The sequence below is a fragment of the Amblyomma maculatum genome, chromosome 3 (assembly GCF_055883805.1).
Source record: "Amblyomma maculatum isolate TAMU_Amacu chromosome 3, ASM5588380v1, whole genome shotgun sequence".
NCBI classification, from domain to species: Eukaryota; Metazoa; Arthropoda; class Arachnida; order Ixodida; family Ixodidae; genus Amblyomma; species Amblyomma maculatum.
This window is the reverse complement of record NC_139346.1, coordinates 112,759,624-112,783,935: the sequence shown is the minus strand read 5'-3', so window position 1 is coordinate 112,783,935 and position 24,312 is coordinate 112,759,624. Positions and strand designations below refer to the sequence as shown.

At 42.8% G+C, this 24,312-nt stretch overlaps 1 protein-coding gene and 1 long non-coding RNA gene across 3 annotated transcripts; one reads left to right on the top strand and one right to left on the bottom strand.

Annotated features, from left to right (window-relative positions):
- Positions 1–443: 443 nt before the first annotated feature.
- On the bottom strand, positions 444–4,133 carry LOC146195718 (uncharacterized). Its single transcript, XM_084597885.1, has 4 exons — positions 3,975–4,133; positions 3,020–3,090; positions 2,271–2,363; positions 444–1,559 (listed from the first exon to the last, which is right to left on the bottom strand). Exons 1-4 carry the CDS (start codon positions 4,039–4,041, stop codon positions 618–620), a joined length of 1,173 nt encoding a protein of 390 aa, XP_084454011.1. The 5' UTR covers positions 4,042–4,133; the 3' UTR covers positions 444–617.
- Positions 4,134–4,822: 689 nt separating this feature from the next.
- LOC146195717 (uncharacterized) lies at positions 4,823–23,901 on the top strand. Of its 2 annotated transcripts, none has more exons than XR_014706042.1 (2): positions 4,823–4,957; positions 19,910–23,901. It is a non-coding gene; the product is annotated as an uncharacterized LOC146195717 (long non-coding RNA). The 2 variants fall into 2 exon arrangements; XR_014706041.1 differs by lacking the exon at positions 4,823–4,957 and adding an exon at positions 16,721–16,801.
- Positions 23,902–24,312: the final 411 nt, after the last annotated feature.

Here is a 24,312-nt window from a genome sequence, read left to right as displayed (position 1 = left end):
TGAAAGTGCACTAACTACACATTCATAAAGAAGTAATTAAATAAATCCAAATGAAGCCATATGGCTACAAAAGAAAAGCTAACCCCGAATTAGAACGAATTTTTTTTAATACGATGTTTCTGAGAATGCTACAGCTTTCTTTTGTAGCCTTATGTCTCCACTTCTGCGGTGGATATCATTTAGTAATTACTCCATTATTACAAACCTACTCCACCTTGAGGGATTCCCAGAACCATTCGACTATCAATACATTGTTTCCGAACTGGCCGTCAGATATTGCGCTACATTCAAAGCACACCACAAGCTCCAAAAAACATATTGGTTGGGAAGGTATTTAAAAAGGAAAAGACAGCTCTCTTATTGTTTCGCGTAGGCTTACATCGCAGGAGCATAATTGTGAAAAGAGGGAAATTTCAATACCAATAAGCGCACTCTGATTGAGCTGGTTCTTGCGAATTTGCTCCTTTATTTTCGTATTAGCAGAATTTTAGCAGCTTAAAGAAATCTATTCGAATGTTCAGGAGTGCATATTTCATTCTTCGTTCATTGGTCTGTAATCTTTACACCCTTACACCCGTGTGTTTTATGAATTTACTAGAATTCGGGCGTTCACAGTGTTACGCAGATTCTTCCGCCGCTGCAGCCGCAGCTTCTTCCTCTGCCGCCGGTTCTTCGTCATTGACTTCTGGTTCCCCAGCAGCTGCCTCCGCAGCATTGACGTTTGCTGCTGGCTCCTCTTGAGCCTCAACGGGCTCATCGGATTGCGGTGCCTCTTCGCCTCCTTCAGATCGCTCCTCGGCTTGCGCCTCTGCTGCCTGAGCAGCCTCTTCAGCAGCTGGCTCTTCTGCAGCGGGCTCTTCTGCAGCGGGCTCTTCCGCAGCGGGCTCTTCTGCAGCGGCTTCTTCTACGGCGGGCTCTTGAGCTGCAGGTTCTTCGGCAGCGGCTTCTTCTGCGGCGGGCTCTTGAGCTGCAGGTTCTTCTGCAGCGGGCTCTTCTGCGGCGGGCTCTTCAGCTGCAGGCTCTTCTGCAGCAGTTTCTTCGGCTGCCGGCTCTTCAGCTGTGGGTTCTTCAGCAGTAGGCTCCTCGGCCGCGGCTTCTTCTGAAGCGGGCTCTTCAGCTGGCTGTTCCGCAGCCGGTTCAGCGGCCGCTTCCTCAGCCTCTTCCTGGACAGGCTCCTCTACCGGGGAAGTGGGTTCAGCAGCTGGCTGGACCTCTGCCGGCGCTGCTGCAGCTTCTTCAGCAGGAGCGGGCTCCTGAGCAGCTTGTTCAACGGGCGCTAATTCCCCGGCGGGCTGTACAGGCGCCGGCTCAGGCTCAGTTTCAGGAGCAGGCGCTGGAGCAGGAGCAGGGGCCGGAGCTGGTACTGGTGCTGGCGCTGGGGCAGGAGCAGGTGCTGGGGCAGGAGCCGGGGCAGGAGCCGGGGCAGGAGCAGGAGCAGGTGCTGGGGCAGGAGCTGGCGCAGGTGCTGGAGCAGGTGCCGGGGCAGGAGCGGGTGGTGGAGGTGGCAAAGTGGCCACACACTTGCCATTCAAGCACTCGCCCAGGAGGACCTTTTTAGTCTGTTGAAAGGATGAAAAATACGGAAGGTCATCAAAGGCTAGTCGCTACAGCCCAAAGGGTTGGAGGCGCTAATCGGGGCGTCTTTATTTTATTTGTACAAGCTACGCGTATTTTTAAATAAACGCCCATAACTTTGTGAAGCATTTTACTGCCACCTCTCTGCTTAATTACAGTCCGGCGAAGAACCGACGCGTCAGTCCAATCCTCAATTTTTCTCCCTATACTGTTTTTGATAATGTTATACAAAACAGTGACAGAAGGTCATGTATTGTCAAGTAAGCTGCGAATACACAATCAGACTAAATACTTCGGATGCTTGCGCGTTACATAATGCGTAATAATTTCATATGCAAAAGTATTCTGTTGGGTGAATTTATGCTTGAGGAATGAGGAATGACATTTTCTTTACAAGCGTAACACTTTATCAGGGAAAGAATAAGATTAAATGCTATCATCTAGCCGAGAAAGGATTAAGCGGCATTTCAGTGGAAATACTTTAACGCGAAAAATCGGTTTTGCGCTTATTGATTCAATGAATAGTGAACAGTGAAAGGATCTAAGATGACAAAAGGAAAACTCTGAAGTCTAGAATTTTTTGCCCAATAATTTGCTAAAATGTATACATTCTCAAAGAGTATCCGCCGAAATGTAGGCCAGAGACCTAAAACGTTGTTAGTAACCTCGATCATTTTATTAGATGCTGGTATTACCTGGCATGGAGTTCCGTTGTCTTCCGCTTCAAATCGTATTGGATATCCTTGGCAAAGATATTTGCAAGGGTTTCTCAAACGTGCAAATATCAACTGAAACAAAAAGGATAAAAATTTTTATAGAGCTTATTTGACAAGCCATATAGCCTCATGCGTTTACTGGGTACATGCGCGGTGAAGCCCTTTCCAATTTTACAAAGCGCCAACAAATCATTGACAGGATGCCTCGCTATAGAATTCCCAAATACTAGTATTCAGTTCAGTCAGCTTTGATGACTATCATAAATATAAGACTTGTTAAATAAAGGTGCGCAGTCGAACTGCTTTTGATTACATGGTGATTCAGCCGAAATGTGTTCGTTTCTTCGCACGTTCATCATGCCTTAGCCTCATATTGAAGCTCCTCTAAGGGCTCTGTATTCACGTTCTCTTGACAATTAGACCTATTCAGCTTAGAGCAGAGAATAAAAGTATGATGCGCTATATATTTATAGAGACCAAGTACTCTTGTGAATAGGTTTGTAGAGGATGTGAAGATAAAAATGTGCACAGTTCTGAATTAAATTTTTCAACATTCATCAGTTGTTAATTTTGCAATTGTAAAATGCAGCAAAATATTCATCCGTTTTTTTTTACACTTATCTGACTTCATACGTGTTAGCTAGGGCTATATATGATTATCACTCTTTTATGACTTATTATCTGCTGCCACTTCTGTGATCGTCCTCAGGCATGTTCAGTTTACTTACAAATCCGTAGTTGGTAGCTTCCGGGCATTTCGGTAGTAACAAGGAGGATGATGCCGCAGTCAATGGAAGGGCTGAATTCACACAAAAAAAAGTGAAAACAATGCTAAACGGAAAAGGAATTAGAACTTTTTCCCAATGCTTCAAACATGTTATTTCAGCTTATTGCAGGCAGCAACATTTTCGTGACATTCTACTTACTGTTCCAGCTTTAGATAAGCAAGTGAGCATATTCATCGGTCGTTATAGCTAATAGTAGAGCCTGTCAAATGTACAAATGGTGTCACATTACAGTGCGCAGAACTCATTGGGCTTTCAACAAAAGGACATGAGCTTACTAGGGCGAACGTGAGGCGCGCCTCACCTCAAAATACCAGCACGCAAATATCTTATTCGCTTTAAAGGTAAGTCAAAAAGAATTCGTCGCAAACACAAGACAATGTGAGATTAATACGAGAAGCTTCATTGGCATTTTCATCCGACCGTACATTTTAATGACCTTCAAGTACCGAATAATTTTCTTTCAGTGTACCCCCTATTTGCTAAAACATTGAAAGACTCAGAACCTTTGTAGAGAGTGATCAACCTGATATTTTTCTGAACTGCACATAGCATTTTAGAATGCTCTGTAATTCACAGAGCAAGAAACAGTATTGGAACAAGAGGTTCACTCAAAAAGATGTCAAGCAAGCTGTGCTCTGCCGTGAAAAGTAATTTTATTGAAATCCTACTTGTTAGCGGGAACGCAAAAGGAAGATAAAAAATGCCACACACTGAACATAACTCCGCTTATACTCTGCATTACGTATTTAAAGCTGGCGCAGTTTTTTCAGACACCAATGAAATATTTTGCTAGTGGGCGTCTGAAATGCCATGCGAACTAACGCTTACTTTCTTGTATTTTATTTTTGCAAAGTTAATGAATTGGTAAATAAAAATTATAAAGACAGTTACTCACCGATAACTTGCCCCGCCATGAGCACCATGACGGTGCTGAGACACAGGAACGTTGCAACCGCTTTCATCGTTCAACTTTGGTGGTATTCCTTCACACTTGTATGTTTAAGATGTTCTCTTCAACTTCTCTGTGTGTCCGCTTCGACGTGCTCCGTGGTTTTATACGCATCGCTGTTTTGGCGTCGGGTTATCAGTCAAGTCCCAAGCTCCGGTTTGCTGGCTACCTTGCTTACGTGGGTGACGTCATGTTTACAGTGGAGTTTACAGCTCCTGTCAGACCAGAGGACGAAGCCATGCAAGAGGTCTGACGTCTCCTTGAAGGAGACCTCGGACGACCTGCCGTGAGATAACCACCTCTCTCAGCCCGGCATATCTTGACGTAACCTCTAGATGAACTACCATAAACCTTTATTGAACGCCACCCGCGTCGCGTCTTACCTCGTCTCGACAAACCAGTCGTCGCTTATGCTTTTTTCATATTTGTTATTCTCACTGGACAGTTTCTAGACAGGAATGCAACAGTCTTCAGATATTTTTGGCTGTGTCCCACGTCATGGTTCTCTCAATGATAATATTTGGCTAACGTACTCTAACGTATTCCACAAGCATTAGCCTTCATGGCGTTTTTTGTTTCTTGCAAATACCTTCTTCTAATCTACCCTCTTGCTTTTACAGGGGTCCCACTTAGAAGCTAACGAGCTTGTGAGTGGAGATTACACCCGGATGCGGCTGTCTGTGGACACAGGATGCAGATAAGAGATTTGTTGGCACCGGCTCACTAATTGCGACCCAAAGACATCAACTCGTCCTGATTCGTACAAGATATAGTTGTGAACTTCTGAGCGCTTATGCATTTTAGACGTACCAAAGAAACTCTTCACTGTAACTATATGCTGGATAGTGAGGATATAAAGCAAACTAGTTATCTATTTCAAAGACCGAATATGGACGCGTTTCGCGCCGACATTCTACGTCCGAGTATGGGTGAGCAATAATTCACTTGAGTATATTACAATTCATTTTTCCTATTTTGTAATGGTGATGTCAGAATGAGAATTCTAGAGTATATTGCTGATGATCAAATCTTTTTACACGGGGGTCATAAACCGTGCTAGCGATCCCTTTTGAAATCTCTTAGTGGCGTTGCCCTCTGTCATCTCACTTGCGTTCCCATCCATTCACGAGTGGATGCAGCGTAAATGTATTAGGCTGCTAAAGTTCAGACAGTCATCAAGCTATTTCGATTATTTCGTCTATCGCGCATCTGAAAGCTAAATAAATGCTCAGCAAGTATAAATTGAGTGCGTCAACTACCATGTTTTCGCTTGCGGTGAATAGAGAGCATTACTTTTTTTCTCAACTTTTCGTGACAACTTCTTTCCACTAAAAGTTAAAAAACTTTGCCATATTCCTTTCATGCCAGTCGTCCTCAACATCACTGGCGGAACTCAAAAATGTAAAGTAGCACATTCTAAGCTAATACCAAGCGTCCCTGCCCTGCTAAAGGGAACCAAGCTTAAAAGGAAAGGACAGCAATAACCCACTGAAAGTAAGTAAGGATGACTGAGAATTCCTACCCCAGTTTGCTTATAGTTTAATTTCTGCTAAAGTATTATTAGTAAATACTAATTCTAAAATTTTCAAATTACTCGCACGAGTAACTAAGTGAGAGTTCATACCTTGATGATCGTCTTTAAGCACAACTGATTCAAATGTTCGCATCAAAATAACGAACAAATTTGGAGTTTTGGGGTCTTTATCAATATATCGCACACAAATAACCTTCTACGTGGTTGCGGTGGAACTAGAGCGATTTCACACGCATTTCTAAAGACAAAATTATTTTTTCTTCGAAATACTCTTCCATGTAAGGTTGGCGTATTTGCTGTGCAAGCAATACGTGGCAGCTTCGAGTAGCGCAACAGCACCCGTTTAGACCCCATAAATAAGTTAGGTAAACGGCATCGCTGTGATTACTTCCACCAGCTATGTTTGAAGATGATGTTTCGCTTCTGGATTGAGAGCTTCTTACGCAAGCAAACATTTAAATTCTTAGCTAATTATCCTGTACTACTAAATGTTGGAGAACGAAAAATATTATAAGTATCCTTGTCTTCTTTGGTTCACTAATAGCAGCTGAGGCTGGTACTAAGCTGGCATTATTTGATGAATATTACAGCACCTTTATTTCTAAACATCACTAAGACCACCTTTCAATATGAGGACTTCAGTGGGCTGCAGACAATGCCCCCATGAAAGTGCCAGGGTATAGTGAATGTACACGTACGCGCCACGCCCGATGCCGCTCAGTATATAGCGTACGAATTGCTTCTAGACAACGCTGTAACCTCAGTTTAATAGGAGCCAATAGTCATTAGCCGTGACAAGTACCCTAAAACACCCAATCCACTGTTATTCCAGAAAAGTGAACAAAGAGTCAGGAGAAAGTCTCAGTCCAAAAGTAAACGTTTTGACAAGAGTATTGGTCGTCTGGGCTCATGTCAACAGGAATCGCCCAGGCGAAGACAAGACCTCTAGCAGAAACGTTATATTCAAAATTGAGTTTTCCCCCTTAATGTTTATTCGGTTTTCCCCGATAATGTATAGCCGTCTTTTTCTCCTCGTTTTTCTTGGAGTCAATTGTTCCTTGTTATCGCCTTCTTAGATAGAAATATGAATATGTATACAGTGACGCTAAAATGCAACATGCTTTATTATTTTTCTCAAATTGCTCAATCAGTTATGGTCCATAAGAGAACATTTAGTCCAGAATGATTCAATCTTTACATATCCAGAAAGCCCCTACTGACATGCATCGAACAACTGCAAGGTACTGTGATAGTAAAAGATCAGCAACATGCAAAACCGCTACAAGCTGTTCAACGATACGGCTAGGTACAGCGAAACCAAACTGGAGGACGCTTAACATTCGCATTTAAGAGTTTAATGCGACATCGTTTAAAATGTAATGCTTTGAAAAAAATGGATGGATGTATAAGGCATTGAATAGGGCGGCGGCTGGCGCCATCGGTTGCGGCAGCACCGTACGATCGAAGGCATTTGTCAGTGAGCGCAGCATCGCAGGTAAGCAAAGCAAAAATGTTCTTTGATATTCGCTTAACACTTCCTTTCGTAATTAGTTTCTTTCTAATGAGGCATCTAAACATTAGTAGACAGTCATAAGGCAATACATACATTAGGAGCACCTTTATTTGGAGAGAAGCAATACGGTTCTATGGCGGAGTGGTTGCGTGCTCGCCTGGCATTGGGAAGGAACTGTGTTTGACTCCGCCGCTTTTCGCAAGTCTTTTATCACTTGTTTGCTTTCTTCTGATATTCGCGTCAAAAGCACAATGCCTACGCCGGATTTTCTGCGATCAAGGGCATTTAACGATATAGCGTTAAAACAGCGAGTAAATGCTTGTCTACGCTTTAATCTATTGAGTGACAGCAATTATTGCATTCAAATGCCAGCAGCCCCTCCCCAAGCCGTATATCTCAAGCGCACATCATCCCTTTGATACAGACGACGTAACTGAGGCATCATGTACAGGCCGACATAAGCTAGCTTTAATAGAGAATCGCCTTAAATCACAAGCCTAACATGAAGCGTTTTTCGCCTAGAGGATGTTTCCGCCATAAGTTTGATGTTCTTATGCAAAGCAAAGAAGGAACATGGTAGAGTCCTCATCGTCGTCACTATTATGAGCTGTATCCTGCGTCCATTGCGCTCCAGGGCTACCTTATCGCTACGCACTGTCTGGACAGAGCTTCTCATGTCACTGTCTGCTATCTCCAGGTGCGCTGCCTTACTGTTGGAATAAACAGGATAGGTTTAAGGATTATCAGCCATTTTTTTTTATTCCACAGCTCCTGCACATCTTAGGTTTCTCGATTACAGCTAGGGTTTATTTAAACCCTAACCTTTTATTTAAATATTTTTACTTAAAACGTTTGGTGATCTGAAACACTTTGCTTCCTTCATTTATCTGTACTTCATGCCTATGTTTCTTCTGCGCCGCTTGCAGCATTGCCCTTAATTTGAGTAGAAGCGAATGTTTGCCCATATGCCGTTCTGTTTATATGAGAGCGCTGCCAAGGCGCAGGATGTGTAATTTCATGTTGAAAAACAAGGGTAAGTTGTTATTTACATCCTGAAAATAGCTACCAAACTTTTCAATCCGGATCGGTTTCTCCTATTGCACTTTCATAGTTAATAAATTAAGTTTTTACATTCTCTAAGTAAACGTATTAGACAAACACTTCGAATATTTCTTTTCGTGTCATAAAGAGTTCATTTCTTCAACCTTTTAATCACTTTCTTCGCCGTGTTGTTATACAACACTGAAAGCATCACATTCACAATTTGGCGTGCAAAAACAATATTGACGTAACAAAGACGCATAAGGGATATATGGGACGAAATTGAACGCTTTAGAGAAAATGCAACCTGTCCCCTTTAGTTTTATATAGAGACAGCGCTGACAGGCTGTGGAAGTGAGCTCTCTAAATTACTGCGAAGAAGCATCATCAGGCGAAAAGCGAATATGCTTAATCCACATATTCCAAAAATACAAAGACATTATTACGAATATCACCACCTTGCTGATAAGGCCAAAGCAACATCAATGTGAAATCGAGAGCTTCTTTTTTTTGGCAAGGGAGTGCAATCGGCTTGACCTTACCTACAAGTACCACTTTTTTACTGGGATGTTGGTTTCAAATGCGTATTCATGTGTTCCCTCTCCCCTTGCTTAAGTTCAAACTACCACTATACTATAATTGAAAGCGGTAAATAATGATTGAGCCGCTTTATAACGCTTTCCTCTCAGCTTTGAAGTAAAGGCGGGTATATACGCGCTTACATCGGCCTCACACGTCATACAGCTTGGGACGTGAGAGAAAATTCAGGGGGCACTTTGGCTCACTAAAAGGCTTCAAGGTGGAAGCCTTTCCTTGCGCACTGTTAGGCATTGACTGCGAGACTGTGATTGACTAGGGATTGGTTCAATACGAACTGACGACTTCAACGGCGGCGACAGATTTGTTCGTACATTGCACCACTCCCATTGTTACTTTTGCAAGACCGAGCCAACTGTTCGGCGCGGCACGTTCCCAACCGATGAGATCACCACGTTACCCCTACACAGCGCGTTCCGTTCCACTAAGAGTAATTAGAGACGGGTACCATTCGACAGTAAGACGTAGTTACCGGCAACCAAATGACCCAATTCTGTAAGCGTAAACTTTCGTTAATTGCCTATAACCAATGTGCTAATTAGCACAAGCACACTTTTAGCTAATTATTGTATTGCACTTCAGTCAATTACCAGAACAAGGCATACTTATCAGTAAACCTTATTTCCTGTTCAGCAAACGCAAATTTAAGCTAATTGTCTAATTAGCACTACAATGCTAATTAGCTAATTAGTAGACTTGACTATCACTTCGCTCAATTGTAACGACACCCTCACTCTACTATGTCCACATTTAGAAACTAATAATATGATTTAGCCTAATTAAGGTAATTATTCTAATTGGTTTATGAACTAATTGACTAAACTCAGTCCCACTTGCTTGGAGCTTCACTATATCATCCCTTTAATTGGTTACATAGTTGCTTGCCAAAGTACAATTGGCCCTGTTTGAAATCCGCGCACTGTGATGTCGCGACCACTTTTACCAATTGAAAAGCGTGACATTTCTGTCGACAACTCCTGCTTACAACAATGAGGCATTAAAGGCTTCCGCCTTGATAAGGACGCGTTTCATGAAGCTCCTGTCATCACCGAAACGCTGCCTTTCAGGCGAGAAAGAAAGACCTGCCACTTCCACTGTACTTAAGGGAGGGCTTTGTTACGCTCGCGCACAGTATCAAAATGACTATAGCGATGATTTCTACCCCGCTGTTGATGCTGCAGTAGGCTAGGAAAATATTGCTTAAAATAATATAAAGCTACGTTTATTTTGCATGCTATTGACCTTGTCGGCCGATTGAAGCTTTTAAAGAACTCTGTCTTTCTAGAATTGAACCCCACAGGGTCTTCCTAGCTTGACCTGTTAGATGAGCTAAAACATAACTTAGCTCACTCTTAACAACTACCTAAAACTTTTAGTGAAGAAGACCTCATGGGATTGGCGAGCTGAGCATAACCATATTTCTCTAAAAATAACCTCGATTCCGGCGCTGCCAGCCTAAGACGTTGCTGAAAAACACGTCTAGGCTTTATCCATAGCATCCACGTGACGACCATTGCTTGACACAAAGCCCTGCGGACCTGACTGTATGTTTAATGTACACACCTCCATAAAAAACTAGGGGGGCTCTTCTCGCTGAAGCAGTCCAGTTTCCCCAATATAATAATTGAAGGTTCATATTTGAAAGCGGTTTCGCCTTATTCATGTTTGTTTATTTTGATAAGGTACCTTTATATTCGCTATTTTACCAGTGTGTCGAGCTGCTACTTCGTACTGTACACAATTCAGTGATATAAATGTCTTCAGAATCTTGAAGTACCTTGCACTTGAACATATACCTCAGCTGCAATACTTCATATTACGTCATATATGAATTATTAAATTGAATGCAGGCGTTTTACATATTCAAGTTTAATTTAGAGTTGTTAAAGGCGCGCCCACAAGCCGACTAGAACGTTTACATATCTCTTTGTACAATGTTGTGCTATGAAAGTGAGAAGCCACTCTCCATGCTAGGTGAGTCAAGTTAAAAAACTGATATATAATTCAGCTGTGGTCTTTCACTATCTAACATCAATAGAAAGAGGCTATCCAGGATTTGCAACTCCGCTGTGGTTCATAGTTCAGCGGGAAGCTCTCCAGCGTTCTTTGAAAGAGTAATCCGCTTCATGTGCAGAATGCCTGGTTAAATGCTTCGAAAATGTGTTTTGCCAAATCAAACGATTTCCACAGCGTGAATATAGAACCCAGATCACCGCCCCTTCCTTGCATAAGTTTCTTTATTTGAAACAAATTTCTTGCGCCTTCAAAAAGCGGACAACCTGCCTAGTGCTTGCCGACTCTTTAAGCTCTTGAAGAGAAATTACTAGACATTATATGCAGCAGCTAAATTAGGCAGCACTCTTGGTATATTTCGGTATACTTCTGGGAAATATAACTGTAAAGTATTTCTTCCCAGTTAAAAAAAAAGTCCTGTTCCCCGAATTCCTAACACTGATAGAAAAGTTAAAACCCAAGAAAGACGCTGATAATTCTGCAAAAGGATTGTCGCAAACTGTAGTCTTTATTTTGCTTAATTGGGAGGCCCCGCTGCATGGCAGAAGGCTCCGCGCATGCGCATTTGAGGTATTCAAGTTCTGAAGTTCTGCTAAAAGCCCGTATTTGGTAAACTTATGATCCGTAGATCCCGTAGCTGCGCCTCCGATGTTCTACGTGGTGTGCATGTAGTCCGCAAAGACTGAGTGCAAGCAGCTGAAAAGGGCGCCATTCACAGAATGGGGCAGCCATAAGGCTGTACCAAATAAACTCCAGTGACTACAACCGTGGTGTCTGGGGGGTCAAATGTATATCCTCTCTTCTATAAGCTTTTCCTCTCTTCTTTTTCAATCATGCAGCCTGTTTTTTTTTTTTGTCCTTCTGTTCAAGCTATTTGAACTGTGTTTGATTTTATTTTTTGAGGGGAATATTGAAATGAATGGTTAACTTTGTTTTGAAGTTTTAAAATTGCTAACAAACAAAATTCTCCAAACCAATTTCCTTCGCAGTCTAAACTTTCTACCGAAGGCTCATCGCAAAAATTACAAAATCAAAACTTTTAATACAAATATCTATGCCCGTACCTCATAGCATGCTCATAGCAAGAATTCCAAAATCTAAACGTTTATTAGAAATATCTATGCACTTGTTGACCTCCCAAATGCCAATAAAAAATGGCGTTCCATATAGCACTGTTGGCCACAGGCGAAGGAGGTGCAAGACCCTTCTTCAGTCGTTTATGGTCCAATTTCAAAACTTAATTTTTGAAATTGATAAGGCGTCGTACAAAAATATGCGTAATGGGAGATTAGTATCCGTAAGACTTCTGTGCAATCAATTTTTGCACCTTCCTTAGCGCAGTGCGGATTACCGGTCCGCATTGACTACACAGTAGACCGCCGATCGGTACCAGTAGCAAGATAATGTTAGCTCTCCTCCGCCTTTCTTACGGGCGTAATGACCCCCATAAAAACTTAATTGCAGCCATTTATTAATTTTAGGTGACTTCTAATGAGTCTTCCTCCTCCTTTTTGCTAGTGCAAAATGGCAGCTCAAGATTCCAAGTGAGAAGTGAGCCTTAAAAGACGGTTGCTGCGACACAAAACATATTATTAGCCACGCGTTGATAATATGTTCGCACCTATTACGAACTTCGCGGCGGGACAATTTCCTCCAAGGTGAGATCTGTAATCACCTGTAGTGAGTTAACTGAGTGGTCTTGAAACCGGAAAGTGTACGCGGGAGCAGTGTCGTGACCTCTTTATTTTGATCTGTTTCTGGTTGTTCCAAGTCTTCCAAATTGCTGCGACGGCCTCAACAGAAAGCGGCTGGTAACACCTGCTCACGGTTAAGTTCTTGTCCATGCATAAGGTGCCGAGAACAGTGCCAAGCGTCAGTGTGAAAGTGATTGCGATTGGAGCGAGTGAGTTTTCATCCGGTGAGTGGATTCTCCTCGTTTGATATCCTTGCTATGCAGACAGTGTCTTCCAAAGGGTGAAATGAACTTGGCGCTTTGCAGCTGTCGCGTCCATTGTGCTGGCCGCACATATCACGACCGAATCGAGGTCGCGATGTTGTTTCCGCGACATATTTGTGGCCAATACTGTTCGCGAATCTTGTTTGTACTGCGCTTGAAAGCAATACTGTGTTTATCCTTATCTCCGAACACGGCGTTTTCTATGTTTTTTTTTTTTTTTTTCACGCAAAACTGTACTAGCTCGAAATATATCGAGCTGTATTTTGTCACCGCAATAAAAGCATCACTGCCATCTTGCGCTTCCTTGAATTTTGTTCCTTAGGTTTCCTTACAATCGCGTTTCTTTGATACAAAGAAAGGGTTCTCCAAATACTTAGTGTAATGTTTTAAGAAACGGATGTCCATGAACCTGAAAACGAAACTGGCTTCCATTCAAGTGAAGACGTCAGGACTGATAGCCCGGTGACGTCACAACTACTATCCCAAAGCCTTAGTATGTGCATTGTTTGATCGCACAGCTGAATATTAGCAGCAGTTTGGGTGACCATTGAGTTAGAATGACAAGCGCGAAAGTTTGTGCTTCAGCAAAAGTAGAGCGGATGTCGACGTCAGTGCGTCCAGAAATGGTACAAACTTAAGATTGCCGTTGAAGTTGTTTACTTCGAGGGCACAAGTAGAAAATGCCAAAGTTCATTTGCACTGAAATGAAACGGCACCCCACTGTAAAATTTTAAACAAAGAATTACAAAAAGACTTATAGATTAAGAAAGTTTAGAAACATCTTTCGAGGTAAAAAATGCACCCAGTTGTCCTCTTTTGCACGCTTTCGTTTGCAGTCTAACCTGTGCATGGAGCAGGTTTCCATAACTCAATCTCTATTCAATACAGATACACCAAAGGTTTTAAAAACAGTTATTAAGACGTCGTTTCTGCTCACATAACAGTTCCTAGCAAATTCAATATGGGACGAATGCGTAGAAATATAATATAACATGAAACAATGTATAATGGAATATGGGCCATACAGTGGGGCCGCCATCGGTGGCTTATGTTACCCAAAAAGGGCTACCTTACGACTCTGCCTGTCAGCAAATATATCAGTTCAGCTCCGTGGCTACTTTCTCGCTCTGTCGAACGTTTCTTTTGGCACGTTTCGTATTCGAACTACACAACCATGTCAAAAATACGACAAAATATCCTGTAGTTCCGTCTTAAACTTCAGATTTTTCTGTGGTTCTGTAGTACTTTTCAGGGGTTATGCAGTTTTTCAGTAGTATATTTCTGTTGTATGTATTTCTGTAGGACTTTTATGTTGCAACTACTGCAAATTCCGATCTTAATACAGAGCATCTTGTTATCATAACATGTTTCTCGTCAGAAACCGCGCATAAATTCTGTCGTAACCACAGAAAAGTTTCTGTAGTTTTTTCCGACTGCAAGGCTGTTTTAGTAAAGGCAGACAAAATGCAAAGCAAATAAATAACGTTTCGAAGTTTTGGCGTCTTGATAGAGGATACGCTCCTGTCGTCCCCGCTAGTCAGGCCGGTTTGCATCGATGGATCATTCTGTATTGCTCTCTCAAGAATCCCACCGTATTGTTCCTCTGTACTGGCCGGCCCGTGTGATTCGGTATATGAATGACGTAGTCTCGTACATCTCACCCGTAGAACTTGCCACAAATTTCGTGCTTAGAATCTGCAGGTAATATGTACTTATGCTCGGGCTATTGCCGACACCTCCGAAAAAAGGTTAAGGATTGGGGCTGGTGGATGCGCAAACGAGAATGCGGTCTTAGAATTCTTTGTATTCTTAGGAAAGCTGTACCATTACTGCGTTTTTAAATACGTATTGTCTTCGCGACAAAAAATTATTTAAAGTACTGTAGTGAACTCCGCATAGGTGGAACATCTGCAAACCATAACGGCAATATAAAAATTTCAAAGGAACGCGTACACTGAACACAGTAGCGAAAAAAGCAACTTTAAGACGCCTAATCAACTTCCGAAGTACTAAACCATCACCGCGAAAAGGCGGCTTGAGTCTACATCATTTACAAAGCTCAATTATAAAACATGCCTATTATTAAAAAGTTTATCTTTTTGCGCACGGATACAAAGAAAGGAGAGGTATTGAATTGAGCATAGGCGCTCTTGAAATCTGTTCTGCGGAAATTGATGCAATCAGAAAACACGTTCTATGCGGAGGAGAAAGTACAAGATTAACTTGATGTTTGTAAAACTAGATGCCGGTAGTCTCGCTTGGACAGGCACAAAATACTAAGCATTACCGGTCTGCGCTAGTCTGCATAAAAGCGAAAACAGCGAAAGCCACTTAATAGGACAGATTTCATTAACAGCGTCGTCGTTATCATCGTTACTCTAATCAAGAACGCTATCGCTCTATCATCATTATATTTATCCCTAACTTCAGCGTCATTGTCGTCGCTAATTTCATCATCATTACTATTATAATTAACTCTGTCGTCATTGCCATCTCTACTATCCTTAAGCTATACAAGGAGTACTACGACCTGTTCCTCAAGAACTCCTTGTCTACTGAAAGGAAGATAATCATGAGCCAGGCGTGTAGCCTTTTATGGCGTTTTATAAAATCACTACAAATAGTTCTTGTAAAATGCACATTTTCAGTGTAATAAATAGCATGTCCACGCCCGGCGTAGAGTAGCAGTTTACGCGCTCGCTAGGGATCGGAGATGTAGTGATTCAATTTATGGTGGAAACCAATTTTTGAACCAAAAATGTCACCACTCCATTTATCAGACAGGATCAACATTTCCCGCCGCTTGACCTTCGATGAGTCAGAGGTCAGTGTGTGGCTATTAAGTTTAACCATGGTACCATTTGTGATGCACCACCACTTGACCTTTGATCTTTGTAGTAGATTGTAAATTTGTTTATAGGAAACAAAGGTAGAACTTCTGCCGCACTTTCCCTCTAAACACCTTAACTGCGCCGTAATGGAGGGCAGGAAGGTGGCAGTGAAAGTAGAGAGAAAAAAAGAGGCGCCGTAGTGTAGGGGTACGGAGTAATGTCGACCACTTGGAAATCTTTAACGTACTCTGCCATTGCACAGCACACGGATCTCACTCATTCCGCCTCCATCGAAACGCAGCCACCGGTGGTCGGGTTCAAATTTCGAACTAGGGTACTCCGGTTCAGTATTCGAGCGTCTTAACCACATAGTCACTGTGGCGGGGCAACCTCTGATGGCAGATACAGCATCACGTGCTCCCTCTTATATTTGATGGCGTTTGCGACTCCTTAGTCTCAGCATATTAATCGCGGCCATACTATGTCTGCCCTTGCCTAAACCTAAGCCTAACCAAACCAAAACCAAGCAAAACCCTTTTCGGCTAGTGTAACTAGGTTGAGCAGGGATAAATATCTGCCATTTTTTGTTTAAGTGTCAGTGCGAAGGATATTTTGTGGTTAGAGTTAATGCCGACACGTTTTGCTTACGCCAGGAATGAGGGAACAAACGCCTTAACAGACTTAACAGTTAGACGTTAATGCTTAATGGCAACTCCTCGTTTAAATGTCATGGATAACTGCGATGTGTGACTATTTTGGACAAATTGCTTTTGCGACATGCGTCGTTGTTTTATTTCACCATATAACCATTGATCACATCTAAATTGCGCTGATGTATTTTACTAAACTAGTTCTTTTCTGATACAGCAGCTTAAATATGCACCTGAGAAGTGAAATTTTGGGTTAGCGCTCTAATTTATAACTTTATATAAAGCATTTGCATTCAATTTTCACGCCTTCGTTCTCATTAAGTTGAAGCAATTCGAATAAAGGTCTGCCATGATTATCCAACACACCGCTTTCCCAATTAATATGCCAAAACCCGGTTATTATCGTTCCAGACACCTGGTGAAAAGTAGAAGTAATATAGGTGTTCTACAGGAATGTACGCTGGGGCCCCTTTTCATTTTACTTTGCCATAATGACTTGCCTAATTGTCTCACATCCTCTTATAACGCTTTCTTATGACAGCGATGCTAAGCTCCAATAAGATGGTTATCCAACTTAGCCATTACATAACTAACGCCCTTGCTCGAAGTCAGCTAAATCGGCTTGAAGTCAGGCATGGTAAGGCCAATTTTCTGTTGTTCACTTCGTCTCTGAGATTGAATGATATGACTCAAGTTTCCATTCCAGATCATCACTACTCAGTTGTCTTAAGCGGTTCACGTGACTCCGTAAGGAACTGCAGTATTTATAAGCAAATAAATAAATTAAGTAGGAGTGAAACTCAACTTTGTTATCAAGAGTCTTCAACGCATTTACTATGATAAAAATTGCTTAGGGATGTAATATTTGTCTCCCTTTCTGCATATATTTAAAAAAAAAAACATACGCTTATGTCCCTCTATTGCGCACTCATGTACTCCCTTATTAACATTGGGGTACCCTCGTAGAGAGCTAGGCAAATAAATTTGGCAAAATGTCGGGATTAGGAATTAACGTTTCATGCCCACAACACCGACACAAAATGCCTAAAGGTATATGTACTATGGTAGCGAAGGCTCCACAAAAGCCCATACGTTGAAAACATGGTGGTTCATGGGAGTCCAGCATTCAATGAAACCTTGGGGGCCATGACGTTGAATGACGTCACGCGTACGTTTACTTTACACAACACGGCTTTTTATTACACCACCGCGTGGCATTGATGAGCTTCATTTTTTGAAGGTTATTACTTTTCGGCGCGTGCTAACTTTTGAAATTTGAAAGGACGGGAATTTCTGTTGTTCAGGCACGTGTTTATGAGCAGTTGCTCCAGCGCAATGAAATTGGTTGGCAAAGGTGGCGGCATAATAAGGCAGCAACACTTCCAAACATAGACCAAGCATGCAGATTTATAATTCAAATACCGCTGGAAGTGAATGCAGGTACTTTGGGCATGACTTTGTCCCTCAGCACAACAAGGTATGGTCCAGAAAAACTGGTGTAACCGGACAGTCGTCCCCAGTTGCGTACCCAGTTCGCAACAGAATGTACTAAGAGTACAATTATAGTTTTCACATCCTTAGTTTACTACATCAGCCAAGCAAATACAGCACTAGAGCACAAAAATAAAAAAAAATGCATTTCCCAGACAGCACAAACAGTAGCTTTGTTTAAGCAGGCTAATCATCTCAATGATCACAGTCGAGGCACGGAAAAGGCTTGAAGTGCCATAAAACATTTCGAGATAAGAAACATGTACAGAATACAAAGTCATGACGGCGGCAATTGAAATACAAAAGACATGAAAGCAGGTGCATCCAGATACACGTGTAACATGAAGCCCTGGGATTACTGTTCAGATGTAAATTCTTCAGCTGAAAGAATAAACCAGTTTTCAAGGCAATGGTCCGGACAGATTTAGCATCAACAAATGTGCTTAACACAGGAGCATTAGAGCATACACTCAGTCTCCGTACAACCTTCAGACATGCTTCTGATCAGCAACCAGAATTTGAATCAACTGCAATCCACAATTGGTGGACGTTGCAGGCTATACATGAGCATGAAATATCTCAAAAGTTTTCAGCTTTTCAAAGCACAAGGTTAAAACATTTATGGACACAAGAAAGTAAAATCTCGGTATTAGAGTACTAAAATGCTCCGTACATGAAGTAAGGGTGCTACAATATTTGTAGGTCTTTTACCACGTTTTTAGCAGGCATTCCTGTTAACTCAGGTGCACCTTAGAAATTTAAGGTGCGTGCTGCAGGCTACTAAATATTCTCGAAAGCATCAAGCTTGGTACGCAAGAATTCCTTTAGCTATGGTAGAGGCGAAAGCATTCCGAAAAAAGCTATGGAGCTAGAAGCAGACCACACTTACAAGATCTAGTAATACGCCGGTGGTTGAGTCTATGCTGCCGCAATGTGTCACCGAGCCTAGCTTCCTAACCTGGCGCGGGCTCATCTTGGAATAAAGTGCTAAGCGCTTCAACGAAGACCGAGAGGCGTTGTAATGCAATGTTGCAAAAACACCGCATTGCCGGCACGCCAAAGGAGACGAAACCAAAAAGACCTCTTCTTCAGGGGGGATATTAATCTTAGCAAACGGTGAAAGAGCAGCGGGCAGCAAGGATGTCGAAATCTTCGCAAAAGGGACATTTTCAGACTTAAATTGTTACACGCTTTCCCGGGCGCACCACAGCAGACAGCGATAAGAAACCCCTCCCTGACTTCATCAGCTTCGTTCCCTTGGTTACATCCATGATTGCCTACTTCGTTAGAGCCTAACAAGGCCCCCAAAGTCTCCCCAAGACCGATGCAACATCGCGGGGGCCGCATTAAGAGCGTTGCAAGATTTTTAAAATTTGAAGTATGTTTCAACAAAATACCTTGCCTCATTCCCATCCAAAGTTACAACAATATCTATTCTTATGTTGATTCATACTTTTTAATTTGTAGTAATATAGTTTCTGAATTTCAGTCTTTGGACCCCGATCTGTGACTATGCTGCGGTACCACTAAACCGCTTTTGGGCCCAGACTTTCCCACCACTTCAATTCCGCCATAGTGCCTATTGTTTGATAGTCATTATTCAAATATTTATGGTTCTTTTTCGACAGCCGTCGGCATGCGATCTTACCGTTGTGAATCTAGCGCGAGGATCACTTCTGTATACTTTGTTGGTTCCTGTTTGTTGTCGCAAGAGGTGGCTTTATCATTTCCTTGTTGTGGCAGACACTTCGAGATGTATCTCGATGGTTTCCAGCCCCGCGCTTATATCTGTACTATGTTCATGATTATATGTTCGTGGTTTTATATACATATTTCTAAGCCGCTTTTGGTTTGGTTTGGTTTGTGGGGTTTAACGTCCCAAAGCAACTCAGGCTATGAGAGACGCCGTAGTGGAGGACTCCGGAAATTTCGACCACCTGGGGTTCTTTAACGTGCACTGACAACGCACAGCACACGGGCGCCTTGCTTTTCGCCTCCATCGAAAAGCTGCCGCCGAGGCCGGGATTCGATCCCGCGTCCTTGGGAACAGTAGTCGAGCGCCGTAACCACTGCGCCACCCCGGCGGGGTTCTAAGCCGCTTTTAAATTGAGCGTTGACGAGTGAAACGGGCATTTTTTGTTCGACTACTACCGAGCATGATTGTTGCTATCGCCACCGCCGATTGCTTAGTTCTTTTAAGGGCGCAAGTTAGCCCAATACATTTAACTCCTTGTTTCCTTTTTTGTGCTTACAGCCTAACATGACAGCCTACATGACATCCGGTGGAGGTACTGTTTTTTGAGCTACGATCTATCCTTCAAGTGTAGACCTCAGCCTTGTTCCTGCCTCTGGGACCAGCCTACAGGTAACCGAGCCAGCCGCTGACCTCAAGAGCTCCAACCCGAATACAGTGTCCTGCCGGGCCTAGTTCGACACAGGAAGGCCCTGACGTCGACAACGGCCCAGTCTATGGTACCTGTCATGATCCAGCAGGCCCAACAGCTTCCCATTTTCAGCGACACCGTGGTTCAACATCCTAAAGAGTGGATGGACCAGTATGTGAGAGTTGCCACATTCAACAATCGGTATGACGTCATGAAGCTCTAGAACGTATTCTTTTCTCTGGATGGAACAGCGCAGACATGGTATGAGAACCACTAGTCTGCGCTGATGACGTTGGAGGGCTTCACGAAGGAACTCTTGAAACAGTTCACGAGCGTGGTAAGAAAAGAAAGAGCAGAACTCCTGCTTCACTCCAAAACCCAGCTCCCTACGAGTATGTCCTCACTTACGTCGAGGAAATGAAGCACCTCCTCCGCCGTGCTAACCCAAACATGCCCGAGGAGGAGAAAGTTAAATTGCTAATGCGAGGCCTAAAGAGATGCTTATTGCAGGAATTGTCCGAAATCCGCCGAAAACTGTGGATGAAATCGAAAGTGAAGCGTTGACCATCGAGAAGACGATGGACGCCCGAATGCGCCACTAAGATAGACCACTCAAACTGGTGTGCACAAGTCCCTACATCACCGCATCTGAGAGCGGAGAGAGCCTTCGGGACCTCATGCGGGAGATTGCGCTAAAGGATCTTTGCCGATTGTTGCCATCATACCAACAACCTCAAATGTCGACGCTCGCGGACGTCGTCCGCGAAGAAGTACCAGCACTAAGCGTCCCTCAAGCGACGGCTCCAAAGGCTCCGACGGCTCTGACGCAAGAGTCCGCTGCACTGAACTACGCTGTCACATTAAGCCGTCCTGTGCCACGATGAGATCTCCAAGACTCCGTCGACGCGAACAAGCTGCTTTTAAACGCCGCTCCTTGGCCTCCGCCCGCAAAGCCTACCAACGATCTCCAAACCTCAGGAAATGTGACGCCTGGATGACGTTTAACAACCGACCACTCTGCTTCCACTGCTGTGAGGCCGGCCACATCCTACGCCACTGCCCACACAGACGCATTGGCCTGCGCGGTTTCGCCGTTGACATCTCACGATCCCCCCCTGGCGAACGACCGGAGGAAATCGAACACTACTTGCGTAGGGCATTCACCAAGCCTTCGGTACCGCTCTCCATCGCCATATAGCGTCCGATTTACGTCACCGTGTCACATTTACGTCCAAGGAAGGTCTTCTAGCCCCGTAGGAGAAAATAAAGGCCGCAACCTTTGGAGGTGAGGTTGCTACACGGCGAACTAGCGAAGATCCTCTGCCGCCGACGAGGGCTACCGACGACGCTGCTACTAGGCCAACACTCCTTATGAAGACGCCCTCGACGAAGACGCGCTCAGACGTGTACTGGTCACCTGCAGCGTGCAGAAGAATTCAGACCTCTCGCCAGGATGCGCATCAAAGACCAGCGACGCACCGACGTCCGACGTTGCAACTTGCGATGATGAGACGCACAGTACAAACTAGGAGATCAGGTTTGGGTTTGGACACCGATAAGCCGTCGCGGACTGACTGGAAAGCTCTTGCTGCGGTACTTCGGCCCATACAAAGTCCTTTAGCTCATCGGACAGCTTAATTATGAAGTCATCTCCGACGGCATGACCACATCCCAGCGGCACCCGTCATGCCCAGAAGTAGTTCATGCTGTGCGCCTAAAGCCTTATTACGGGCGTTAAAGACCCTAATTATTTTAATTTCTCGTATTTTGTTTACCTTTCTGTGTTTACTTTTGAGCATAGGGGCGATGCGTTTTTAAGGAGGAATAATGCCCGAACCATTACAATCATTATTTGTTCTTTTTCGACAGCCGCCGGAATGCGGTCTTATCATTGGGAATCTAGCGCGCGAATCACATCTGTATTCTTTGTTTCTTCATGCTCGTTGTCGCGAGAAGCGGCTTTGTTATTCTTTCCTTGTTGTGGCAGATGATTCGAGATGTATCTCGAAGAATTCCAGCCCCGCGCTGGTATCTGCGCTATGTTCTCGGCTATGCTAGTCACTATTCGCTGTTTATCTAGATGTTTCTACGCAACTTTTAAATTGAGCGTTGACGAGTAAAACGGGCATTTTTTATTCGACGATCACCGAGCATGACTATTGCTACCGCTGAAGCCGATCGCTTAGTTCTTTTGCGGGCGCAACACAGCCCAATAAAGAGTTAATCTTAAGCTATTACGCCTTATCTTCTCTTTTGTGCTGATGGCATTGTCCCTACTACGTGAAAATATTTCCAGTCTTACCGACATTATGAAATATAATGGACGAGTTTTTTCGTGGAATTATTAAACAGTCAAACTCCTTATTCTTAGCACTCTTAGATATTTGTGTCATTTATAGATACTGCAATCTCACATTTGGTATTTCAGATGGCTGGAAAGAACAAATCAATACAGCAGACAATGCAATGGCAAACAGTGGCCATTTGTAGCATAAAAACAAAAAAGTCCGTTCCATAAAATGTTGCCGAATGGTGAAAGCAAATTATGCCCGTGATGATTGTGAAGCTTCGACGCTACTCAGGTTACTCCAGTTAGTCACCGTTCTTACAAAAATCAAAGACATACAACAGTTAATAGGATGCTGGAATAGAGCTTTAGTTAAATCATCCCTTTGTCTAGTAGCATAACCAGTTGTGAAGGAGATAGTTTTACAGAGGTCGGTTTTACAATGTCCTTTAGTTACTTTGATTAAAAACATCGTCTGCTGAGGCGATTTCTTTGAGGGCAAATCAGTTGTAGTTAATGGGGCTGTGATTGAATCATAGTTCAACCTAACAAAAATAAACCTTACTTCATTTTTATGTGTTTATTCTATCTTATTATTGGTAATGTTTCTATAGGGGTCACAAATACAGAAATATAATGTAAGATAGGAATAAGAATTCACTTTAGGCAAAAATGCGGAGACTATATTTTTAAATATAAAGTAATTTTGGTAAGGAGTAAACCACCTATGGAATGCAAGCAGTTCACTTGTCACCATTTTTAATCCTGAAATACTCTAAATACATTCACACGCATTAACAAGAAATTGTTCAGGAAAGCTTAAAGAAGTTATTCATACTAGTAGTATGTATTTTTGTGAGTGCAGAGTGTATTGCTTCCCGAATTCTGGAGGTAAAGCACATCACTTTGGAAGCATTCCTGTTGCTCTAATGCCTTTGAATCACTCTTACATGCTTGTCACCCTCAGATGCTTACACTTTTCCTCTGAAATGACCTCGTAGTCACCCTCTATGGCACATGTGCCATTTACTTGCGCGAGAATTGCACAGTCTGAAAGCTCTTTGGGAGCACACAAGATCCACATCTGCAGATACGAATTCCTCAAAACATTATGGTACCTCAGCAGTCTCTTGGATGCTTACCACATCTCTTCAAAATGACCAAAATACTCAGGCGTCATACAGAACTCAAGATGTCGAACTATTCAGCCATATGATGGCGCAGTTCTGTTTGAGACATTCTTCAGCTTCCAGAGTATCTTTATATGTCCTAGTTTTTGTTTTCACGAACTTTCACGTGATCCAGTGATATCTTGAATTCTTGTGGACTTTTTGTAAAAGCACGTAGGGATTAACATTCTTACACCATACTGCTCTGAATGCTGTTGTGATATTTGCCAAAATATTGCCGCTTCTTTTTGAGCAGCACTTGCCCTGTACGCAGAGGACATTCCAATTCAATCGCTGATTACCGGACCGCGTCTGGTATTCACTCATAAACTGTATTATTATATTATACTCATTATACTTTGTATTATACTCATAAACGAAATAAAAGCTGTTCTCATCTTCTCTATCCTTGCACTCCCAATAATTACGGCCACCAAATGCGTGCGCCCTTAAACCCACAATTTCTTTACAAAAGATTAATTGTAGCAGTACTCTTGACATCTGCTCAGGTAATGGTTGACATATATTTTGAAGGGGCAGCGTTTTGTTTGTAACCTAACCAATCATATTCCTTTGAATGCGTCCCTAACATCTAAATGGTTTATACGCTCTTTCTTAATCCTTTGCCATGTTGCTTTTTTAGTTTCAAGATAAAGTGTTCGGATTGTTGCAAACTACTAGTGAAAATTATCATCCTGTAATATTACAAATATTGTAATTTTTATGCGGATGCTAAAATATATAAGAAAGCCTTTGTCCTGGTGTGAACTTCGTTAGGAAGATGATACTTAATAACTTATAACATCTATTTAATAAC